Source organism: Zonotrichia leucophrys, chromosome 21 (genome assembly GCF_028769735.1).
Source record: "Zonotrichia leucophrys gambelii isolate GWCS_2022_RI chromosome 21, RI_Zleu_2.0, whole genome shotgun sequence".
Classification (NCBI taxonomy): domain Eukaryota; kingdom Metazoa; phylum Chordata; class Aves; order Passeriformes; family Passerellidae; genus Zonotrichia; species Zonotrichia leucophrys.
In genome coordinates, this window is record NC_088190.1 from 7,941,191 (window position 1) to 7,963,475 (window position 22,285).

The window sequence follows — 22,285 nt, forward strand, 5'->3', positions numbered from 1 at the left end:
AGGTGCCACCTCTGCAGCATGAGCTTTGTGCAGAAGGTCTTGGTGATGCCAGACCAGGGGAATGTGGGTGGAGGGCTGGGGTGAATGGCTGGGGGCCTAGTCCAGGTGAAGGACAGCAAAGTGGAGGGAGACAAGGGTGGCTGGCAAGGGCTGGAGTTTAACTTTTCCCTTTCAAAGTGGTGACCAGAAGGCCAAGGCCATCAAGTAGGTGACTTATGGCCTTGGCCTCCTTGGGCAGAGAGAGACAGCTTCACATCATACCTGTCAGCAGGCCTAGCACAGCTGGAGGGGCACAGATTATCTCCCCAGGCAGCTTGAAACCCGAGGCAGGGCTCCTACTTACCTTATTTCAGCCAGGAGGAGAAGGGCAAACTCCATCTCCAGCAGGAAGCCTCCAGTGGATGGAAAACCTATGAGCGGAGACAATTTTGCACAGTCCCAAGCTAGATCTACTCTATCCAGACAGACCCATTTGTTGGCAGCTCCTTTGTGCTGCTAGCGAGGATGTGCACACCAGACCCATCCTGGCCAACCTTCCCCATCAGCAGGAGGCTCTGGGGCCAGCAGGAAAGAGGCACAGAGAAGAGCTTTCCATATGCTACAGGCCTCTAAGCATCCCAACAAACTTGACCCTGAGCTCCCTGGGAGCAAGACACAGACTGACTACTCCCATTAGAGGTGGAAAGGTCACTGTCTGGACTGCCTGCAATGCTGGGCATCTCCAGGGTGTCCAAGACAAAGGAAATAAGGCCAATCTAAGCATTTGTGCTCTGCACAGATCAACCCTGACTAGTGTTGATGCTCTTCAGCACTTGCCAGAGAGAGAGATAGCAGTGAGCACCAGCACAGGGGCAAAGGCTGCCACCAGTTCACTCCCCAGACATGCCAAGCAGCTTGAGCTCCTTCACTCTTGTACTCTTTGGCAGATTTCCCACCTCTTGACTCGTGCTGGTAGTCATTTCCTGCACAGTCTCCAGTTTGTCATTTACATGTCAAGTGCATGCATGTCACATGGGTGAGCAGCTGTAGACAATGACACGTCATGGCAGCAAGGCTCAGAGCAGGGGCAGCAGAGAATGCCTTGTGACGTGCCAAAAGCAGCTCCTAAAGCCCACAAACATCACTCAGGACTCTGCATGCCTCTAGTTCTGACCAGCAGCCCTCAGGATGAGGTTACATGTCTGACCAGCTCCCTCCTGTCCCCATGCAGCCAGCATTGCTTCTTCCCAGGCACATGGTCTGACATTTAGCAGAGCTGAGGTGCTCAACTGTGCCCATGTGCTGGGCAATTCAGATCCTACTGCTCCTTACTGCTCCTTCAGCCTCTGTCCCAGCAAGGGCTTTCTGTTTCCTTGCAGGTCACAGAAACCAGTGCTGTGGCCCAGTCCATGGGTGTCTCCCATTGTAGATGAGAGCTCTGTGCCACGACTTACAGAGCAGAGCATTCATGTGTCTGCTATTACATGGTCTAAGAACTACACTTTATCAAATTTGCTTCACATGATTATAAGTCTGGGTAGAAATCCTACCTTGAGTGATCATAAACAGTGCAGGGAAAGAAAAGCAAGAGCTTCTGCTCCCAATAAAAGGAATTATTGTGTTAACACAGGAAATCAGCACTTGTGGTGACTTACTGAAGGGGGCCCCATGCAGCTGACAGTACTGGGGGTTCAGGCACACAAATTGGAGAGGCAGCTGAACACCCACCAGCCAGCCTGCTCATCCCCAGGACAGAAGGTCACCGAGCCCATCTCCTGGGGACATGCTTCAGATCTCACTGTCTGCAGCAAACCACCAGAATTTGGGAAAGCGCCTCTGGCTGCTGAAGCAGCTCATGTCTGTGTTGTGAAAGGGCACTCAGGTTTGCTGAGCTGGATGGAGGCCACTGGAGACATCGCTTCCCTTTTCCAGTGCTCAAATTAACTGGGGACGTGCTGGCAGTCTGCCAGATCAATAACAGAATTTGCCAAGACATCAGCATCAGCTGGGGCTGCCGGGGCTTGTCCAAATCACAAGGAGGGTTTTCAGACCACTGGAATCCATTCTTCTCCTGCTTTCCCTCAGAAGAGGCTTCAAGAAACATCCAAACTGCCTCTGTGCTCCCTCCACTGCCATCCCTCACTTCTGAGCAAGCAGCAGACCTTTGCACCTGATTACAAGACAGGTTGGATTTCAAAATAATAAAGCCTTAACCCCAAAACAAAGCCTAGAGCACCAAATTTGCATATACTGTGTTAAAATAGCACCTGGGGGCTGTGAAATGACACTTTACGGGGGAAATGTCAAGTGAGGGTTGCTCAGGGCCACTAGTGCACCCCACACAAAGGATCCCACAGCAACAGGACAGACACCCGGTCACAAATGGGAGTTGTGTAGAAAACAGACATTTACTAATGGCCACAGGCTTAATCCTGCACCCTAAATGCAAGGAAATTGTGCTGCTTTTGGCTGGGGTGGAGTTAACTCATAGTGGCTGATGTGGGGCTGTGTTTTGAATTTGTGCTGAACACAAGGCTGATAATATAGAGGTGCTTTTGTTATTGTTGAGTGGGGTTTACACAGGGCCAGGGCCTTTTCTGCTTTTCCTAAGGCCATGCTGGGGAAGAAGTTGGGGATGCAGGGGAGGTTGGGAGGAGGCACAGCCAGGACAGGTGACTCAAACTGACCAAAGGGGTATTTCAGACCACATGACATCATGCTCAGTATATAAAGCTGGAGGGAAGAAGGAGGCAGGAGGGGACATTTGGAGTTGCGGCGCTTGTCTTCCCAAGTTGCTGTTCCATGGGATGGGGCCTTGCTCTCCTGGAGGTGTTGAATACCTGCCTGCCCATGGGAAGCAGGGAATTAATTCTGTTTTTCTTTGCTTGTGTGTGTAGCTTTTGGCTTCCCTGTTGAGCTGTCTTTATCTCAACCCACAAACTCTCCAGCTTTTGCCCTTCAAATTCTCTCTCCGATACCACTGGTGGGGGAGTGAGCGAGTGGCTGCAAGGGGTTTGGCTGCTGGCTGGGGTTAAACCAGGACAGAGATGCATAAATCATAGAATCATAGGATGGTTTAGGTTGGAAAGGACCTTAAAGCTCATCCAGTCCCACCCCCTGCCTTGGGCAGTGACACCTTCCACTGCCCCAGGGTGCTCCAATCCCCATCCAGCCTGGCCTTGGGCACTGGCAAGGATCCAGGGGCACCACAGCTGCTCTCGGGACCCTGTGCCAGGGCCTGCCCACCCTCACAGGGAACAAGTCCTTCCTAATTTCCATTCTAAATCTACCTTCTTTCAGCTTGAAGTCATTCCCCTTTGTCCTGTCACTCCACCATTACCTGATCTCACATCCTCCATGAGATGTCACTTCCCAGTTTGTTACAGGCACTCTGCTATTTCCCCAAATGCATCTGGCAGCTGCAACAGGACACAGTGAAGGGCAGGATGGTCTCATGATCTAGCCTGACCTTAAGAAAGATTCTCTGCTTCCTTGGAGGATGGCACCAAGGTCAAGAGGGGCACAGGACCCCCCCAAAACTCAACAGGTCACCCAGCACCCAGGACAAAACTTGAAAAAAGTCATGTTTTCAAAAATGAAGGATTTTTCCTTCCAGAGAATTGCTTCACATGAAACTCCACAGCCACATCTCTCCTTCTCCATATTTTATTTTTACAGAGGGAAAAAAAAATCATAGTGTAACAAGAAATCACCAGCAATCAGTATCTCCAGTGTGGTACACACCAGACCAGGGAAATTCATCTCCCTCCCAGGTAAAACATAGGTGGTGCTAACACTGCAATTTGCTCTGCTGTGCATATCTCATCCATCAAGAAGGAACTGGAGTGGGGGGATGTGAGTTATTATCTCCCCATAATAATATGGGAGATGCTCAATGGACTCTGTAAAGCTGCAGAGCTCTTGCTGGGTGTGTGCTGCTGTCAGGACTCTGCTGAGGATACATCCACACAGGATCCTGCTGGGCAGGAAGGCAGGAGAGATGGCCCCAAACAGGACAGGTGAGCCTGAACCACTCCTGATGTAACACCTACATTGTCCTCTCTTGGCTGTGATAACACTCCAGCAACAAGGCCCAAAGGGCACAGCCAACAGGCCCCATGCTCATGTTCTGCCCTGTCTGAGCTGCCTCTGCCCTAGGACAGGACTAGAAATAAAACAACTTCTCCTCAAGCCCTGCTGAACCTTTTTCCTCCCTCTACAGTTTTCCAGGAACAAAGAGAGATCAGATTCACTGTAGTGCTCCCTGAAGATATTCACTGTAGTGCTCCCTGCTCACACATAAAGGCCAGGATACCTGTAAAGCACTGTTTAACCCATTTCCCACGCCAGAGCACTCCCACAGCTTGTGCACGCTTTCCACAACTCCCAGCCCCCACAAAGTCAGAAAATGGGGAACAGCTTCCAACTTCACCAGCCTGTGGGACAAAATCCACTGCTTTCCTCCCAACACATCTGTTCTGAAACCACCAAGACATAGTTGCTTGTTGTGTCATTATCCCCGTTGCTCATCCAAAGTGCTCTGCACAGTGCCCAGGCAGGCAAGAGATGGGCTCCAGCAGTTCACCCTCTGGCCCCTCTCCTCCTGGCCAAGGGGCATCCCAGGTTTTTCACCTCTTCACCTCAGTAACAGGTGCATTTCACTCTCTCCAGAGGTGGTCAAGGCCCAGTTTCAGGCTCTTTAAGCAGTGATATATTCAGGGTTTCGAGGTGACCTGTCAAGGGCTTGGAGTTTTCCTTCAGCCTGGCAGTAGCTCAAGATTTCTGCACAGGTGGCAGCCCAGGAGCTGGGGAAGGCCTGGGAAGGCTCAGAGGAGCTTCCACAAAGGTGCACCTGGGCACTAGCACCAATCCTCAAGGCCTTGAGCACCATCTCCTGGTCATTCATGGATTTAGTGGCAACTTAACCTCATTGCTTCCTCCATGTCACCATCCCCACAAAGCTTGGGGGGACCATACATGGGAGCCCTACAAGACGTGCAACACTTCAGCAGGGTTACTTATAAGCTTGCTGCCACACACACAAAATGCCATGAGCTCCCCCAGCCCCTCTCCTGAGAGCTCTGCTGTTCTCTTCTTCCTTCAAGTTTTAACAGGAACAAACTCTCACACTGGCACAGCCACATTGGTGCGCTCCTGTGCCACCATCTCTGCCTGGTGGCCCTCAGCAGCCGGTGCAAGATGCTTCTGGAAAGCTCCAATGTGTCCCCCTCTGGTGCTGCTGTGGCTCTGGGCAGCAGGATACAACAGGCACTGCTCACAGTGTGCTCCCAGGCTCCAGGATCCAGCAGGATCACCCCTCTGGGTGTAAATATCGCAGTGGCAGGCTCAACCTTTTGGCATGAGGAAAAGGAAGATAAATGCTACCAGGCCCCTCGGAGCCACAGGAACCCTGCATCTAATTGCACTTCATAATGGATTCAGCAAGCCATTAATTATCAGATTATATTTTAGGAAGCTGCAGATAAAAAAGCTTTATGAAATTTAGTCTCAAAGGAACTGGTGTGCACAATGAAGCTGTTGCATTATGCCAGCACCAGAGAAGCAAACTTTACAGCAGGTACTGAATGCATTTTACAAGGCAGTGCCCCATGTGCCAGGGGAAGGTCCATGTGCAGTCACAGCAGCTATCCCACACTCCAACACCTTCATTAGTGCCATCCCACAAGGGACACTGGCACACAGGCACAGCTCCTTCCCTTTTTTCACAATGTCCCTGGTGAATTAGAGGCAGATCTCAGGGCTGTTTGCTCACAGAAAGGATGGATATGCCCAGACATGCCTGGGAGCCTCCTTCCTAATAGACCACAGCAAGAACATGGATGGGATTAGACCTGTGTGGCACAAGGTGCCATCCAAACAGTGCTGAAGTAATTTAGCTCAACTCCCAGGAAGTCTCTACTGGAGAATAGAGGCTCAAAGGTCAGCTCTTCAGCTCTGTGCTCTGTTTTCTCTAGAGAAGTTCTCCAGCTGCACAGCAATACAGGTGAGAGAAGAAGGAACAAAGCAGCCCTTACACCTCGCAGAAGATACCTGTGAGCACATCACTGATTCAGCCATAAAAATCTCCAACCTAAATTCTCAGGACAGGTTTTTTTTTTGTTTCCCTTATCCATAAGCCCCAGCTTTGTCCTGTACCAGTCCTCTGCTCTCTGTTCACAGCAGTGAAGCATCACACTTGATTCCCATCTTTTCCTCTGCTGCCTTATTTCTCATGTGTTGGAGGAGACGAGTGTTCTACCAGCAGCTGACTGCAGGGACACTTCTCAGGCAGTAAATGTCTATGAACCTCCCCTGTCCGTGGTTATGCTGTGCTTGCTGCATGCCTGGGATTGTTTTCCCAAAGAAGCCCCAAATCTCCCAGGTGAAGCAGCACACTGAGCTCCTGAACAAGCCTAGTGGATACCAGATGCCAGGCACAGGCAACCTCCTGTGTCCCTCACTTGATTTCTTCACACATCAGAGTGACTGTTATCAAACAAATTCTCCACAGTCACCACCTCAGAGCCAGTTTGTCTCACTTGGGATTTGGGCAACGTCACAAGTTTGGCATCATCGAAAGAGTTTATGTGCTCTGCTGCTCCTTGCTCTGATGTCTGAGTCACCTGTGTGGAAGGAAGATGACCCAAGAGTCAGACATGTACAGCACCACTTTCCCCTGGACCCCTTTGCTGCTCACACCTTTCCCAGCCTCAGCTCAGGTAATAACATTTAGCTTCACACTACAGCCTCTGCAATTACAACAGGCATGAGACTAATAGGGAACATCAAACTACACACACCAATGATGCAAAAGAAGACAGGAGAGTAATTTAAATATTTCTCTCCACAAATTGTTATAATTTAGCTCCACAAGCAGTCGTAGACAGTAAACATTCTGTGATTATCCACTGGAGGAATGCCATCCCACAGAATCTTGCACACTGGACTCGCTCATCCAAGGAACTCTTCTTGACTGATGGATGAGATATTGAAGAGGATGAGGATGGGTTCAAACCTAGCACTGGGCCTGCAACAAAACAGCTGCAGTGTCACAGGGTATCATCAAGGTGTTAATAACCTGTGAGTAACCAGGCACTTCCACACACACTGCCAATCCTCCTCCTCAGCTCCTTAAAGTCATGACTGAGCAGCTTTCCCTCCAGCAAACCTGCTTCATGCCAGCACAGAAATCCCAGAGTACTGTGGGCTGGGGTTTGCATCATAGACCCCTCCAAGAATGGGAAACCATGGAACAGAAGGGGCAAGAGGGCCCACAGAGTGGATTTGGGAAGAATAAAAGCGTAGGAGAGAAGGATGGGTGAACAATGTGACACAGAACGGTTCTTATATGCACAGTCTGGGCAGTGGTGGTTTGGAGGAGGTCACCTTGGGATGCTCAGTGCTGAGGTGCCCTCCAGCTTGCCCTGGGAGGGGAAGAGCTCACCCATGAAGGTGCTACCTTCTGTGTGAAGTGCTGGCTGGTGACGTGGCTCTGCAGGGCCCCAGGGAGCGGAAGGCCATGAAGCAGCACAAGCAGCACAACGGTTGGGAAGCTGTGGGAGAAGCACTGTCCGAGTCTGGCCTGGGACAACCAGAGCCAGCCTGAGAGCACAGGGAGCTGCAATGGGCAGGGCACACAGGGCTGAAACCCAGGAGGAACTGGGTTTCAGTGTCCCTCCTCCTGGCTGCACCACGGGCCATCAGTTTGCAGCTGCTTGGGTTCATTGTGGCTCCCTGCAGCACCTGCATTAAGCTCAGCTGGTTTACCTGCAACTGTAGCTGACCCTGCTCACAGGAATCCCTTCTTCCTGTTCCTTTATACCATCCACCACTGTTCCTTGCTGGCCTAGCTTGCATCTCCTAATCCAGCTATTCCAAAATCATTACCCAACTCAGCAGTTCTCCACTTTCAGAGAGAGCTTTTTCTAGGTCTTCTTCCTCACTCTCTAGGCTGCTGTTGGCTGTCTCCTCCAATGTTTCCTGATTTATATTCTCTCCTGCTATCCCATACTCTGCTGTGGGGACTCACCATTTGTCGTAGCCTGGTCTGCCAGTTCCCTCTGCCCTTACAGCTTGCAAACTTGCCAAAGCATGGAACTGGATGATTTTTGAAGTCCCTTCACACCCAAACCATTCTACAATTCTATGATTCAAAGGGTCCTTGACATGGTGTCCCCAAGCCCAGGTTTGTTGCTCATCTTTCTATTGCTACACTCACTTTTTCTTCAGTCTCCCACTAGCTGTGTAGACAAACCCAGAGCTTGGGGTTCCATCCATCATCTCCTCATGCTGTTGTGTCCTCACCTACAATTAGCTCTCTTCTCTACTGTAACAATCAAATCCATAACTTTCCATGATTCCAGTAGATCCAAAAGCTTAACATGTCCCAGCCTCACCCAGTGTTTTTCCATTTCATCCTTACTTTCTGTTTCTTCACACTTTTTCCTTACCATGTCCCTCTTCACCCTCCTGTTTACATTTCAGACATCACCAAGAGGAACCATCACTGTTCAACAGGTAACCTGAACAGCAGCAAAGGTGACAGACCTGAGTGACTGCATTTCACTGAACCTGCAGGAGAGCCAGCACGGGTAACAGCTCCATGCATGACTCACACTCATGGAACTTCACATCTGCAAACAAAGCCAAGAATACAAAAACATGCTCTCAGGGTCTTTTATAAGAGACCTTCTAGACCACAGCTCTCCAGTATTTCATCACCACCACACCTGCACACAGGCATGAGGAGCATCCTCAGAGGAGCAGCCAGGAGAAAGCAAGCTGCAAGATGCTGAGATGCTGAGATGAGATGCTGAGCAAGATGCAAGAGCCAGAAGAGACTACTACAGTTCACAAGAATCTACTGTGACTTTCAGGAAAACAGGATGTGCAGCCTTGTGCTATCAGAGTTATAACTGCATCAGTCTCCTCTCCCACATAACAAGTGATGGGACAAGAGGAAATAGTCACAACTAGCACCAGGGGAGAATTAGACTCTGTGCTCTTCCACATTTTCATAAATGACTTGGACACAGGACTGGAAGGAATATGAGGCAAGTTCACAGAGGATACGAAACTGGGAAGAGCTGTTGCCTCCCTCAAAGGCAGAGAGGCCCTGCAGAGAGACCTCAACAAAATAGAGAACTGAGCCATCACCAACCGTGTGAAGTTCAACAAGAGAAAGTGCCAGATTCTTTACTGGGGATGGGGCAGCCCTGGGTGTGTGGGTGGAGCAGGCAACAAGAGGCTGCAGAGCAGCTGCAGGAAGGGACCTGGGGTCCTGGTCAGTGGATCTGAGTCAGCAGTGCCCTGGCAGCCAGGAGGGCCACCCATGTCCTGGGGGACATCAGGGAGAGCATGGCCAGCCAGGCAAGGGAGGGGATTGTCCTGCTGTGCTCTGCACTGGGGCAGCCTCACCTCGAGTGCTGGAGCAGATTTGGGCACCACTAAGTAAGAAAGATAACTATTAGAGTGTGTCCAAAGGAGTGCCATTGTGGAGGGCCTTGAGCAGAAGCTGTGTAAGGAGCTCCTGAGGGCACTTTGTCTGTTCAGCCTGGAGGAGACTGAGGTCTCAGACCTCATCACATCTACCACTTCCTCATGAATGGAAGAGGAGGGGCAGATACTGATCTCTTCTCTGTGGTGACCAGTGACAGGACTTGAGGGAGTGGCCTGAAGCTGTGCCAGGGGAGATTTAGGTTGGACCTGACTATCAGGAAATAGTCTTTTCACCCAGAAAGTAGTCGGGCACTGGAACAGGCTCCCCAAAGAAGTGGTTCCAGCACCAAACCTGGCAGTGATCAAAAAGAATTTGGAAAATACCCTTGGACACTCTCGGAGATGGTGCTGTGCAGGGCTAGGAAACTGGACTCAATGATCCTTGTGGGTCCCTTCCAACTCAGCATATTCTGTGATCAGGGAAAATTTCTTCATGAAAAGCATGGTCTGGCATTGGAACAAACTGCCCAGGGCAATGGTGGAGTCACCATCCCTGGAAGCATTCAAAAAAGTGTGGATGTGGCACCTGGGGACAGGGTTTGCTAGCGACCATGGCAGTGTTGGGTTAATGATTGGACTAGATCCTGGAGAGCTTTTTCAACCTAAATGATTCTGTGATTGTCTCTCTCCAAGCAGTCACTATATCACTTACAATGGGTTCTTACCTGTGTGCTCTGCCTTGATGTGCTTTTGGTGAGCAGCAGTGCTGGTGAAGGTTTTGTCACAGCAGCTGCACCGCAGGGAGTAGAACTCGGAGGAGCAGTGATTCTGACCTGCAAAGACATCAGAGTGGTGGGTCCTGTTGTGATAACATAGTCCTGACAACTGCTGCAATGACAAGGATCAAATCATGGTTACCACCCAAAGCTGTTGGCTTTAAACCGAAAGAAAGCAGGTTTAGATGGAATATTGGGAAGGAATTCTTCCCTGGGATGGTGGTGAGGCCCTGGCACAGGGTGCCCAGAGAACCTGTGACTGCCCCGCCCCTGGAAGTGTCCAATACCAGGCTGGATGGGGCTTGGAGCAACCTGGGCTAGTGGATAGTGTCCCTGTCCATGGCAGGGAGTGGAACAAGACGAGCTTTAAGGTCCTTTCCAACCCAACCCCTCTGACATTCTATGATTCTGTTGCAGGGACAGAATGACAGCCAGAAGCCATGTAGAAAGCAACAGAACAGGGGAGTTGAGCTCAGCAGGTACAAGACTGGCTTGTCCTCCCACTGGACAAGCACTAACACCTCACTCTGTTTCTCCATTGTCCCTGATAAGCTGAATACAGCTGAATCCTGATCCTTGTCTTATTCACTGCAGATCTCTTTTGGTGTGAATTCTTGTTCCCTTGCAGCAATGTGGAGGTCTGCCACAACATTGTGAGTTGCCCCAGGAAGGGCAAAGAGATTTGGTTCCTCACACACATCCTGCTAAAGCAGCCAGGAACTAGAACAGCTTGGTTATTTTTGGAGACTTTCAAATTTGCCAGTAGCCCTACTTTTCCTTGATGAGCTATGTGGAAAACCAATTAGGGAAGAACTAATCAGAAAGTGGTTGTGCTCAGTGGGGCAGGAAAAATGAGCTGAGCTGTGTTTCTCACATATGGAGCACATGTTTCTCACACGTTTCTCTCACTAAGAGCTGAAGGGAAGAAGAGGACAAGATTTCAGACTATTACTTTACTATATTGTCCAAACTTGCATCTAAACACCCATGCTCCCAGCAACCCTACCTGAGGCATGAGCAAACTCTCTTCCAGATGTCACATGCCATGGGGAGCCTCTTCCTCTTCTTTTTCTTCTTGGCCATCCCCACCATCCTGTAGACCTCCAGATGATGCTTCTCCAGCTCATTCTTTGTCGACTTGACCTCGCCACACTCTTTATGCTGGATCTGCTTTTCTCTGGCGACCTGACAGCATTTCACGTGCACCTTCAGATGGCAGTAGAAGTGAAAGACCCTATCGCAGGCTTTGCAACAGGCTTTGCAGACCAAACTCTTCTTGGAAGAAGCTTTGTCTTGGGATTCCTTTGCTTCTCTGGCACTGGCACCTCCTGCCTTGTCCTTATCTTTGTCCAGAACTTCAAATTGGGATTCACTGTTCACCTTCCACCTCCTGATCCCAGGTTTCTGCCCTCTTCCCTCAATCAAGAGACCTATGCAATTACTGTTTTGGTGGTGACCAGTAGGACTATCTGCCCCTCAGTCTCCCATCTCAGGAATGCTCCTACATAGTTTTCCCTGCTCAGATGCAGCAGACACACATCAGACATGCTGTCCCATCACAATGGTGACACACAGCTCTGCCCATCAGTGGTTCTGGCCATGCATGGTTAGAAACATAAAGACTGATCCTTGAATTTTTCCACCACACATGCAAGGGTCTGCATGAGATGCCAAGAACCAGGGCCAGATTCTCCTAAAAGCTTATTTCTCAAACTCTTGCTTCCAAGCATTTGCATCCTGCTCAGACACATGAAGTTACAGCCATGTTTGCAGACCTGAACCTCAGGTATGATACTATCAAAATCTGCCACTAAGAGTGGATATCCAACCCTTAATTACAAGAAATCTCAAAAACACTTCACAAACATAACCCCTTTGAAAAGGAACAGATAATCTTGCTACAACCCTTTTGAGTCCTCTGCTCAGGGCCCTGAGGTATTTTAAACCACTCATTATGTTAATTTCTTAGAAAGCACAAATGCCTTCCCAAGTCCCTCTAACACAATCACCTCAAAAACCACAAGCTGGAAAATTCACCCAGGATCTCAATCTACAAAAAGACCCACAGGAAATCTATGTATGGGAGAAATCAAAATACAAACAGAAACATTTGTCTTCTTTACTATACTGAGAACCCAGAACTGTGTCACCGTGGAAACTGGCACAGACTTCTCCTTTTGCCACTGTACAGGAAAACTCATCCTGTGCTTGAAAAACTTCATCTTTGCCTTCCTCACCGTGGGAACAGCTCAGCACAGTGTCCCCTGGCACAGCACCACTGCCCCAGATTTCCAACCAACTAAAGACCAGACGACGTATATCAATGGACCTGTAAATCTTAAGACACAAGTGGCGATCCATAATCTGCAAACACATCAAGGGAGAACAGCAGACTGGAAAACTGGTTTCCAGTCTGTCCTGTTCTATCAAAGTCACTTTGACTCGTGACCTCTAAGATTTCTTTCCACATCCCTTCAACCAATCCTGTCAGTCTTTCTGACCTAAGTGAAGAATGATTTTTCAATCTACCAGTGAGATGGCAAATGTCTTTTTATTTAAACAAGACCATGTAGAGCAAAAGCCTTTTTTATAGAGCTCTTGACACATTTCTGATATTCGAGAGTAAGACCAGTCTTGACAAATATGATCTCCTAAATGACTGTAGAGAGCCCTGGAAAGCAGAAGGCTAGGGAGGAGGTTATGGAGCTGGCTGAAAGAGCCAAACCCTGCCCTTGCATGCACCAGCTGCCAAGAATGGCAGTGCTCTGACTACAGCAGGGTTCAAAGGAGAAGCCAAGAGATTCCATGTTGTACCTCCACCAAAGAAAGCAATCCATTACTTGCAGTGCTGAGCATGGCTGGAGATGGATGCAGTTTCTTCCACAGGGATGCTCTGTGCCTTCCAAGTGCTTTGGTTCACCTAACTTAATTACTAGAATTTTTTGAGGTTTTTTTGCAGTAGAGATGCAAAAACTGTTGTTTTCCTGTGGATGTGCAAACAGAATGGATCTCCATGCAGCACATACATCCCCAGAAATGTAAGGTCTCCTCAGTTTTATAATAGGAAGCTCACACCTCCCTGACATGAGGCCTGCAGTTATCACTCATATCTCATGCCAAAAGCTACAAGGTCCATAAAGTCACTTGCAATATGTGGGCCTGGTAAGCAGTGATGTCAGAGCTGAGTAGACTGGCCTGGCCTCAAAATTAAGATACGGAAATTCATTGCAAAGATCTGTAGGATGCCAGAAAGAAGCTGGTATCTGACAATCCTCCTCTGGATACTTCATCTAGAATAGATGTTTTTGCCAAGTAAATAACATTTTCCATGGCTTTTGTTTTTGATGATGCTTCTTGCTTGATTTCATCTCAACCTTGGCTTGAAGCCCTGAGAAGCCACTCAGTGGCAGCAGTCTGCTCTCTTTGATATTGCTGCCAGAGAGGCAGCAGCTGCCAGAGCAGCCACACTGACTCCCCAAGCCCCTCTGCTACACAAGCCGAGGTGTCCAGGAGTTCACTCAGGCTGCACATTCACAGACACAGGAATTGTTGGCTCATCTGCTCCAGAGTAATCAGGGCATCAGCCGTGATCCATCCCACGGACACACAGAGTCAGGGGCAGTGGGACAAGTGCCTGCAGCATCAGAAGGTGACAAAATCAATGGCAGATAAGAAAGAATCACCCTTTCTCTAGAAATCAAAGCCATGACCAGGTGAAAATGCCAGCTGGATTGGTGGCAGCTCTTGCTACAGCTATAAGAGATAATGTAGATCTGAACTGGGAATTAATATTGGATTTGCAGCATAGGACCTCTCTCGGGAGACCACTGAGGCAAGGAATGGGAGTGGAGCATGTGCTGTCATCCTCCAAGCCCTACAACTACATCAGTCATCATGTGTTGAATATAGATAAAACATTATAAAACAAGGGCTTTGTTACCCTTGTAGAATCATGGCTCAGGCCCGCTACTTTGGCTAAGCAGAAGGGGGCTGTGGGAAAGTGACTCAGCTGAATTGGAGGTAGAAAAACAAGCATATAACCATTAAGTGCTCACATTGTGGTTTATGGTGGTTGGTTGAATTATATTTGTTATACTTCAATGGAATGTAACTGATAATGTCCTAACTGCTTAAAAAGGCCTGATTTTTGCAATGAAGCAGCTCTCCTTTACACCTGCCTGGGGACTGTGCACCATGCTGCTTGTATAATCGAGATCCTTGGTTTCTTCTACCTGTGCCCTGCTCCCAGTCACCCACTCCCACCTTCCACCCCAGCAGCATTTCCTCACTGCTCAAGACCATAGGCAGGCCAATAAGCCCAGGGTTCAGAGGCTGACCTGCCCCCAGCACATGGGGGACAGGCTTTGCCTGTCCCTGCCACACACAAAACGATGGCAAGTGTCAAAGCCATGAGGCTTGTGTTCATTCATAAAGACCGACAGCCTTGACCCAAATTTGCATATGAAGTAATCAAACCTTCTATCCCTAAAAAACCCGACATATTAACAGCAAACTGCTGTTCCTGTAACTCCCCAGCAATCTGATGGTATTTCCACACTGCTTGTCAGCTAAGCAGCACTGGCATCGTAAGAAAATAGGAATGGATTGAGCCTGTACTTGGCTAAAAACCACACTCAGCACATCCCAGAGGACTCTGCAGTCCAAATAATCTCAATATGCTGGGAAACAGATGAAAATATATGTAAGCAAACAGAAAAAGCAAGTCACATTTGCATCCCTTCCAGGAGAATTCACACCTGCAATTACCTTCATGACCCTCTGGTATCCTTGTCATTAAAGCACCAAATTCAGTTAAGCATTTTCTTTCAAATGATGGATGCAAAGTTACAATTGGGTTCAGCTGGAAAGCCTCAAACAGCTCAGGGCAGGACTCAAATGTGGTTATTGCTCTGCATTTGTTCTGGAGTTAACAAATTGCTATCTGCATGTGTATTGTCCACAACTTTGCCTAACTAGTACAGCAGGTAACATTGTCCTACTGCTGTCACACCCTCATAGGGAGGTATTTATCTGTAAAGTGCATACAAAGCAAGACTAAATTAGAACATTCTAAGAAAATTAACTCAGAAAATAGTCTGGGACTACAAACTGCATTGTTATGGTCAGCTTTGCACTAGACGAGTGTGCTCTGTCATGACCTTTCCTCCACGTATCTAATCTGAATCTGCCTTCTGTCAGCTTAAGGCCATTTGGCCTGGTCTTGTCACTGCTTGCCCCTACAAAAAGTCCCTCTCCGGCCTTCCCATAGGCCCTCATTTTTATAAAACACCCAATAAGATATCCGGCACACTCTCACTTCAGCAAAGGGGCACTTCCAACTTTGGATGGCTTCCCAACTTAGGCAATGACCCTTGATCTCAGGGCACATTGGGACCTGCCCACCCTTTGAGCCTCAAATCATGCCTGCTATGAGAACATCCCATCATACCTCTTTCACTGCTTCCCTGAGCCCTGCCTACCCCAAAGCCAAGCCCTTCAGGTCTTCTCTTTGCTGGATGGCTTGGAGATCAGCTTGCCATGCCGCAGGATCTCAAGGCTGTGTTCTCACTGATAGCCACTGAAGGTGAAAATAAAAAACAAAGGTATTAAGAATACAAACAAGAAGAACCTGAAGCTGAGCTGTTAACAGAAGTGACTTCTTCATGGCACAGAAAACACCAAACTACCACATTCAAGCTCTGGTTGTACTAATCGCAGCACTGACATCCAGCATGAGGTCCTTGCAGACCTCCCTTCTCACTGCTTGTCCAACTTTGGGAAGGAAGATCAGGTTTTCTAAGGTATGTTGCTGAAAGAGACAGTGACAACTTCAAAAGGCAAGGCATGGTTCTCCCAAGAGTCAGGATTTCTCCTCTCCCTAGTTACAGAGATTCCAGCTTCTGAAAGGAACAGGCATTCCTAGGCACAATTTGCCTCATCTCAGGACAGCCCCATGAAAATTGGCTGGATGCACCAGGGATCAGAGGCGCTGGTTTTGCCAGTCAGAACACAGAGGGGATGGGGGAGATCAGATGGAGGCACCTGGCTGCAGGTGAACCCCAGCTCTGTGCCCACAGGGCCAGCACACAAAGTCAGGCACCACAAAGCTGACTACTCCTCACACTTGTGTAAGAGTTTGACAACAACTGTGTTTAGAGTTTGGCACGGTTTAGGTTTTAAAGCAGGAAAACTGAAAGCCAAGGCTATGGGGAAGACAGGATGGTGGCTGCACAGAGACCTCTGATGAGCCCTGGGCTCTCAGACTGATGTGCCTCCAGCTGACTGTTACCACAGGATGGTGGCCAGCTCTCAAAGGTTTGCTCATTATAAAACCTGCATGCACAGAGGCACAAGCAAAGCAGCTGTGTTTCCCGAAGTGCTTTTCCAGCTATAACTGTTTCACCAGGGACATGGGTGTTGAGAGCCACTGGAAGAGGTTACTGGCCAGGGAGGGATGAGGAGTTAGAAAGCAGCTGCTGCCAGCAGCAGGAGAAACTCAGGGAAAGAGTAGGAGGACACTTGTGAGGAAGAAAAATTCTGAGCTGGGTTGTTTCTAGATATCCTTGATGAACAGTTTTGGGGATGCAGATTCCTGCACAGTCATCAGCAGCTGCCAAACAGCAGAGACAGACAAGGACTGCTGCTCCAGCACTGCCAACACAAGGCAGGTGAAACTACTGCCTCCTACTCACAACCTGCTCCATCACCTCGGAGAGACCCTTAGGGAGGCACTAACAGGTACCCCTTCCACCTGCCTCCTGCATCACACAGACACAGAATCCCCTAGAAGTATAGAATATTCTGACCTGAAAGGAACAAGGGCATGACTGAGGCTCACCCAGACCCAGCCTGTCCTTGGTCCTACCTGCTGCAGACTTGGCTCACAGTGCAGCTGAAGTGGGGACCACTTAGAACCTAAACACATCAGCCATTCCCTCCGCTTGCTGTGAACAAGCATCTCTCCTCAGAGCTCAAATCAGCCACTCTTAGTTGCTAATCTTCAGCTTCATATACATTAGCCTGCCCCACTCCCACTACAGAATACTAAGGAATCATTAAACCAAGTCCTACTGGAAGACTGTCTGAAACCCAGAATGGCACGTAGTAAATCAAGTCCTTAGGAATTCCAGTATTTCCCCCCAGATGGGGATGAAAACTCTGTATCTGCTTGCACAGGTGTAGGAGCCTGTTCATATCTCTCTCTGCAGGAGCCAGGCTCCATGCAGCAGAGATGTCCTGCAGCAGCACCAATGTGTCTGTCAGGAGCTCCACAAAGTTCTCTCGGTATTGTCACAACAGTTTGGCCCTATAATCCTCTGGGCTCCATTTGCCTGAATTCAATGAATGGAAAAACAAACAGCTCAGCTTGCAGCATCTTCCCAAAGGGCTTCAAAGGTTGGGGAGACAAGAAAGGCCCAGGCACCCAGTCCTCCCCAGGTCACTAATGCTCAGGGCCTTATGCTCAGCACATTCAGATTCACACTCCAGCAGAGGATGAACATGACAAATCAGAACTTCTCCAATGCAGAGACAATACAGACTATCTTCTGCCCCCATGTGCAAACAGAAATTTGGGTGCAAAGAAATGCATCTTTGGCACCCAAATGTCTCCTGAGTATCAGTCCCAGTCTGAGCCCAGAGGAAGAAAATCTCAGTGCTCAGCAGATGAACATGGGGCCTTGTCTGTGAAGGCAACACTGTCAACACCTCAAGATGTTTTCAAGCCTCTTCTGATACCCTGGAATCACAAAGACCCCATTACTGACTCTTAACTAGAGCTTCATTGTAAGTGGTCTGTAAGTCAGTGTTTGATCCACTCCACCAAGAAGGAGCTTGGAAATGCCCTGGTTCATGTCCCTCTCATGCCCTTGTTTGACTATCAAACACACCAACATTTCACACTCAGGTAGTCCAAGGTAATCAAGAACTCAGTGGACTGAGTTACCCTTGGTGAAAACGTTAAAGGCACACAAACCAGACTTGCAATTGCAGAGCAGCTGTAGCACCTTCTTCTCCTTCTTACATCAAAAAAAAAAAAAGTAACTGTAACCTCATTCCTTTCTCCTGTCTAATTCTAAACTGGATCTGCTGAGTTTGCCTTGATGAATCAGAAAAATGATGACTCCAGAGTAAAACCCCAACCCTTTAAAGACACCCCAGCATCAGGACATGATAGACTAAGTCAGGAAGAGGAACAGTGTTTATTCAGGATAATGAAGAGACTTGGGCAAAATCTACTGTGTTCCAAAAGTAACCTAGGATTGTACTTGTCACTTGATAAATAAAACAGAAAATTGGCAAATATATTAATCTGAAAAGGATTTTTTCACCCCCATTGCAGTTACTGTGTTGAAGAAGAGGCACAGTTATACTTCAGTGGGAGAAATCAAACCCAAAACCTGTAGTTCATCCCAGAAATCCATGCATGATTTTTGTGCTTGTGTCTTTTAACCATTCTGGTTCAGTATCAACAAGAACAATCCATCATTCCCACAGCACTACCTGGGAGAAAAGCAGGAAGCACAGCTTGGGAAAAAAAGGTAAAGTCTCTGGGACCCAGAAAATACAGTACTGTGTAAGAAGAGAAAACTCTCTGGGATAGGAAGGAAGCAACAGCAACAGCTGGGGAGATATGCAGTGGAAGATTCTGAGCTACTATGAACAGCTCCCTGAAAAAAGACTTCTTGGAGACATCAATCTGATCCCCAGGAAAGCAAAGGGAAATTCACAGATGCCATCTTTTCCTTCTGCTCCCATCAGAATGCTTCTGATTTTATGACATAAAATTGAGTTGTTATGAATGCACTCACTGCTCTGCCACCATGCCAGGGTGATCTTGAGAACCAGCACATGCCATGTGCCACAGTGCAGGACCTCCTGCTCCCTATTAGCTGTACAGCATGGGACTCCAAAGGTACCACCAGTTAATTCATCAGTTGCCAGCAGACTCAAATCATCCCCTCCCTCTTCATTTTCATCATAAGAAATATCTGTGCTTCTGTTTGTTCAAGCTGCAATTTGAGGAAATTCAGTTCTGTGTAATTAAGTAATGCCCCTCCTTGGAATGGGTATTACCATGAGATAATTAACCATGCTGGGAATCTGGTGTTTTGAGAAAGCAATCGTGCTTAACAAATGACAAAGCCAAGTGCCTGTTGGGAATGTTTGCTACAGAGGAAATTATCAGCACTATGAGTGCAGTTTTGCTTTCTATTAATTCTTCATTTACATTTCACTGCATGTTAATTTAGTTTTAAATTTTATATGACTTCAGAGTCTCTCAATTTGAATTGTTCAGAGTGTGCCTAAACCCACCTAAACTTGGAAGGTTGTCCCACCAGGCAAAAGATGGGGGCTCCTGAATCCCCGAACCATCACAGGTGGGCAGCAAACAATAAAATCGCACCAAAATGAGTAAGAGGAGTGGCCTGGCCACCCAACAGAATGATGTGTAATGGGGACACTAAGTGTAGGATTCCCATCAGCACACTCTGCTCCACACAGGAGACCACGAGTCAGTGACCAACAAAAGCAGAAATGCTACCTGGATCAAGGAAAGAAGCACAGCCCAAATAAATTCCCACCCCACCCCACCCCACCCCCCATCTTCCCCAATCACATGGAATTCCAAGTAAGACACTGTATTTAACATCAAGACATCTCCAGCTTAGGGGAAGTTTTAGGTATTTGTTTTCAAAGGCAGTCACTAGCATAGAGTAAAGTCACCAATGGAAGTTTAGTTTACTCATACCTTTACCATCAGAGATGTCTGCTCTTGCCACCAAGTTGTCCGGCAGAAGCTGGAGTCCAGGGAAGGATGCTTTCACAGCCTCCAGAAGCTTCCACTTTCAGGGTTTTCTCTTCATCCACCTTCCTGATCAGATTGTCCATAGCTTCCCTCTGAGAGCTGCCTTCACAGCAACCCAAAGCTACCTGTAACAAAGAAACAGCCACAAAACTGTGACAACTTCCTACAGCCTCCTGGATCAGAAAAACAGCAACAGTACCACAATACTGCACTAGATCCCTACCCACTGCTTACACAATTTAACTGAAATGGGTGATAGGGTGGCAGTTACAGGAACACCCAAACGTGGCCAGGGTGTAACAGATATGTCACCTTGAAAACAAACCTGGTGGGTTCTTCCACCAAGTCCAGCTCTTGGAAGTGGCTGATGAGCAAAAACACTACTTTAAAAAAAAAACCAAAAGTAGACCTAAAGAGAGTGTTCAAAGCAACATTTCATGTAATATTTTTGGTGAATACTTTTTAAAACTGTCAGTCTCAATTCACTTGTCTCCGCAATTTTTCTGCTTGCCATCAAAAAATTGATGGCCAGAAGAAAATACTCTTATTATTTAAATAAGCAGCTAGCTATTAACTGAATTATTGTTTCTGTGACAAGGCCATGTGAAACATTCTCTTACGTGAGATGCAACCGCGGTAGTTTGGAAAAGCTCTAGGATGCCAGCAAAATACCTTTAAGGCTCCTACAAGGGAGAGGCACTTGGCAAATACAAGTGACCTCCTTTCCACCAGCACTGTGCCCCTGAGCAGAAACTTTGCAGGGCACCAGCCCAGTTCCCTGATGTCAATAAGCACTACAGAGTCCTATCAAATTATAAAATTATTAATATCTGTCCTAAAACATTTTTGCTCCCTTTTCCCTGGTTGGTAAGATCTTCCACAGCCTCACTCCCCCACTGATTTTTCTAATTTTCAGCTGAAATTTATTCATGGCCCGTGTATGTCTGTTTGTTCATGTGCCAGTACTATCTTTTAGTTTTAAAAGCCTTTTAAACTCTCTGAGGTGTTTACTCTACCCTACCTCTTTGATTTCATTACAAGAGCATGATCATATTCCCTCTCAGTCTTCATTCCCCTTATCTAAATTAGGCAAGTCCTCTTATAAAACAGCTTCTACACTCCCCTAGCCTTCCCACTGCATATCTGTCAAGTTCCAGTATGAATTCACCTTTTTTGAACCAGACCAGAAGAGAAATTTTGGATGAGGTCTTTACCCTTAGTTCTCATTACGGCACAAAACGCCCACCCATCACTTCATACTGCCACATCAGTCAGTTCCCAGTACTCTGTTCTCCCACCACAGAACTGGAGAACTGAATTCATGGAATATAGAACCATAGAATCATTTAGGCTGGAAAAGCCCTCTAGGATCATCAATATCAACTAGCACCACCACCATGGTCACCACTAACCCATGTCCTCAAGTACCACATTCACAAATCTTTTAAACCTCTCCAGGGATGGTGACTCCACCATCCCTGCCTTGGGCAGCCTATGCCAGTGCTTAATAACCTTCACAGTGAAGAAATTTTTCCCAATATCCAATGTAAACCTCTCCTGGCACAACCTGAGGCTATTTCATCTTATCCTGTTACTTTTTACATAGAAGAAAAAACCAACTCACACCTGGCTTGGACCTCCTTTCAGGGAGTTATAGAGAGTGAGAATGTCCCTCCTGAGTCTCCTTTTCTCCAGGCTGAGCTGCCCCAGCTCCCTCAGCCACTCCTTGTCCTCCTTCTCTGGACACTTCAGCTCTTCAGTGAGTTTTTTGTCATAAGGGGCTCAAAACTGAATACAGTTCATTCTTCTCTCTCTTGCAGATCCTCCTCTGTGTGGACAAAAGATTTTGATTGTGCTCATCATCAAGATTTGCTAAACATGCCTTGGTATTTTTGTGTCCATAACCTCATAATGTTAATATGAAGTAAGTAGTAATATTATTTAATATTAAGTAAGTACCAAGAATCCCACTAGTGACCTTGCTACAAGTTGTGAGTCCTGCCTTCCACACAATCTGTGGTTGTCTTCCAAAAAAAATGCATCCTTTTTAGTATCCCTGTTTCTCCTAGTTTAACAACTTCCTTACATGAAATTCAAATGCTTTGCTCTAGATCTAGACCAAGGCAAGAAAAAACCCCCATTTTTATCTCATGAAATAAAGAACCCAGGTCAAGCAGAAGCAATTTAGTTAACACCTGAGAGGGACCAATCTGATTTTTATTTATGCCGCAACATATATTATGTTCTTATAGGGGCTGTACATGTGCTAACAGCCCTGACCCCA

At 47.6% G+C, this 22,285-nt stretch overlaps 1 protein-coding gene across 1 annotated transcript in view; it reads right to left on the reverse strand.

The window, feature by feature from the left end:
• Positions 1 to 22,285, reverse strand: part of LOC135456549 (zinc finger and BTB domain-containing protein 40-like) — a 51,440-nt gene that overhangs the window by 15,897 nt on the left and 13,258 nt on the right. Inside the window, 4 exon segments of the mRNA XM_064730466.1 lie at positions 344 to 410; positions 10,143 to 10,250; positions 19,945 to 20,036; positions 20,038 to 20,126. Coding sequence (XP_064586536.1) covers positions 344 to 410; positions 10,143 to 10,250; positions 19,945 to 20,036; positions 20,038 to 20,126 — 356 coding nt within the window.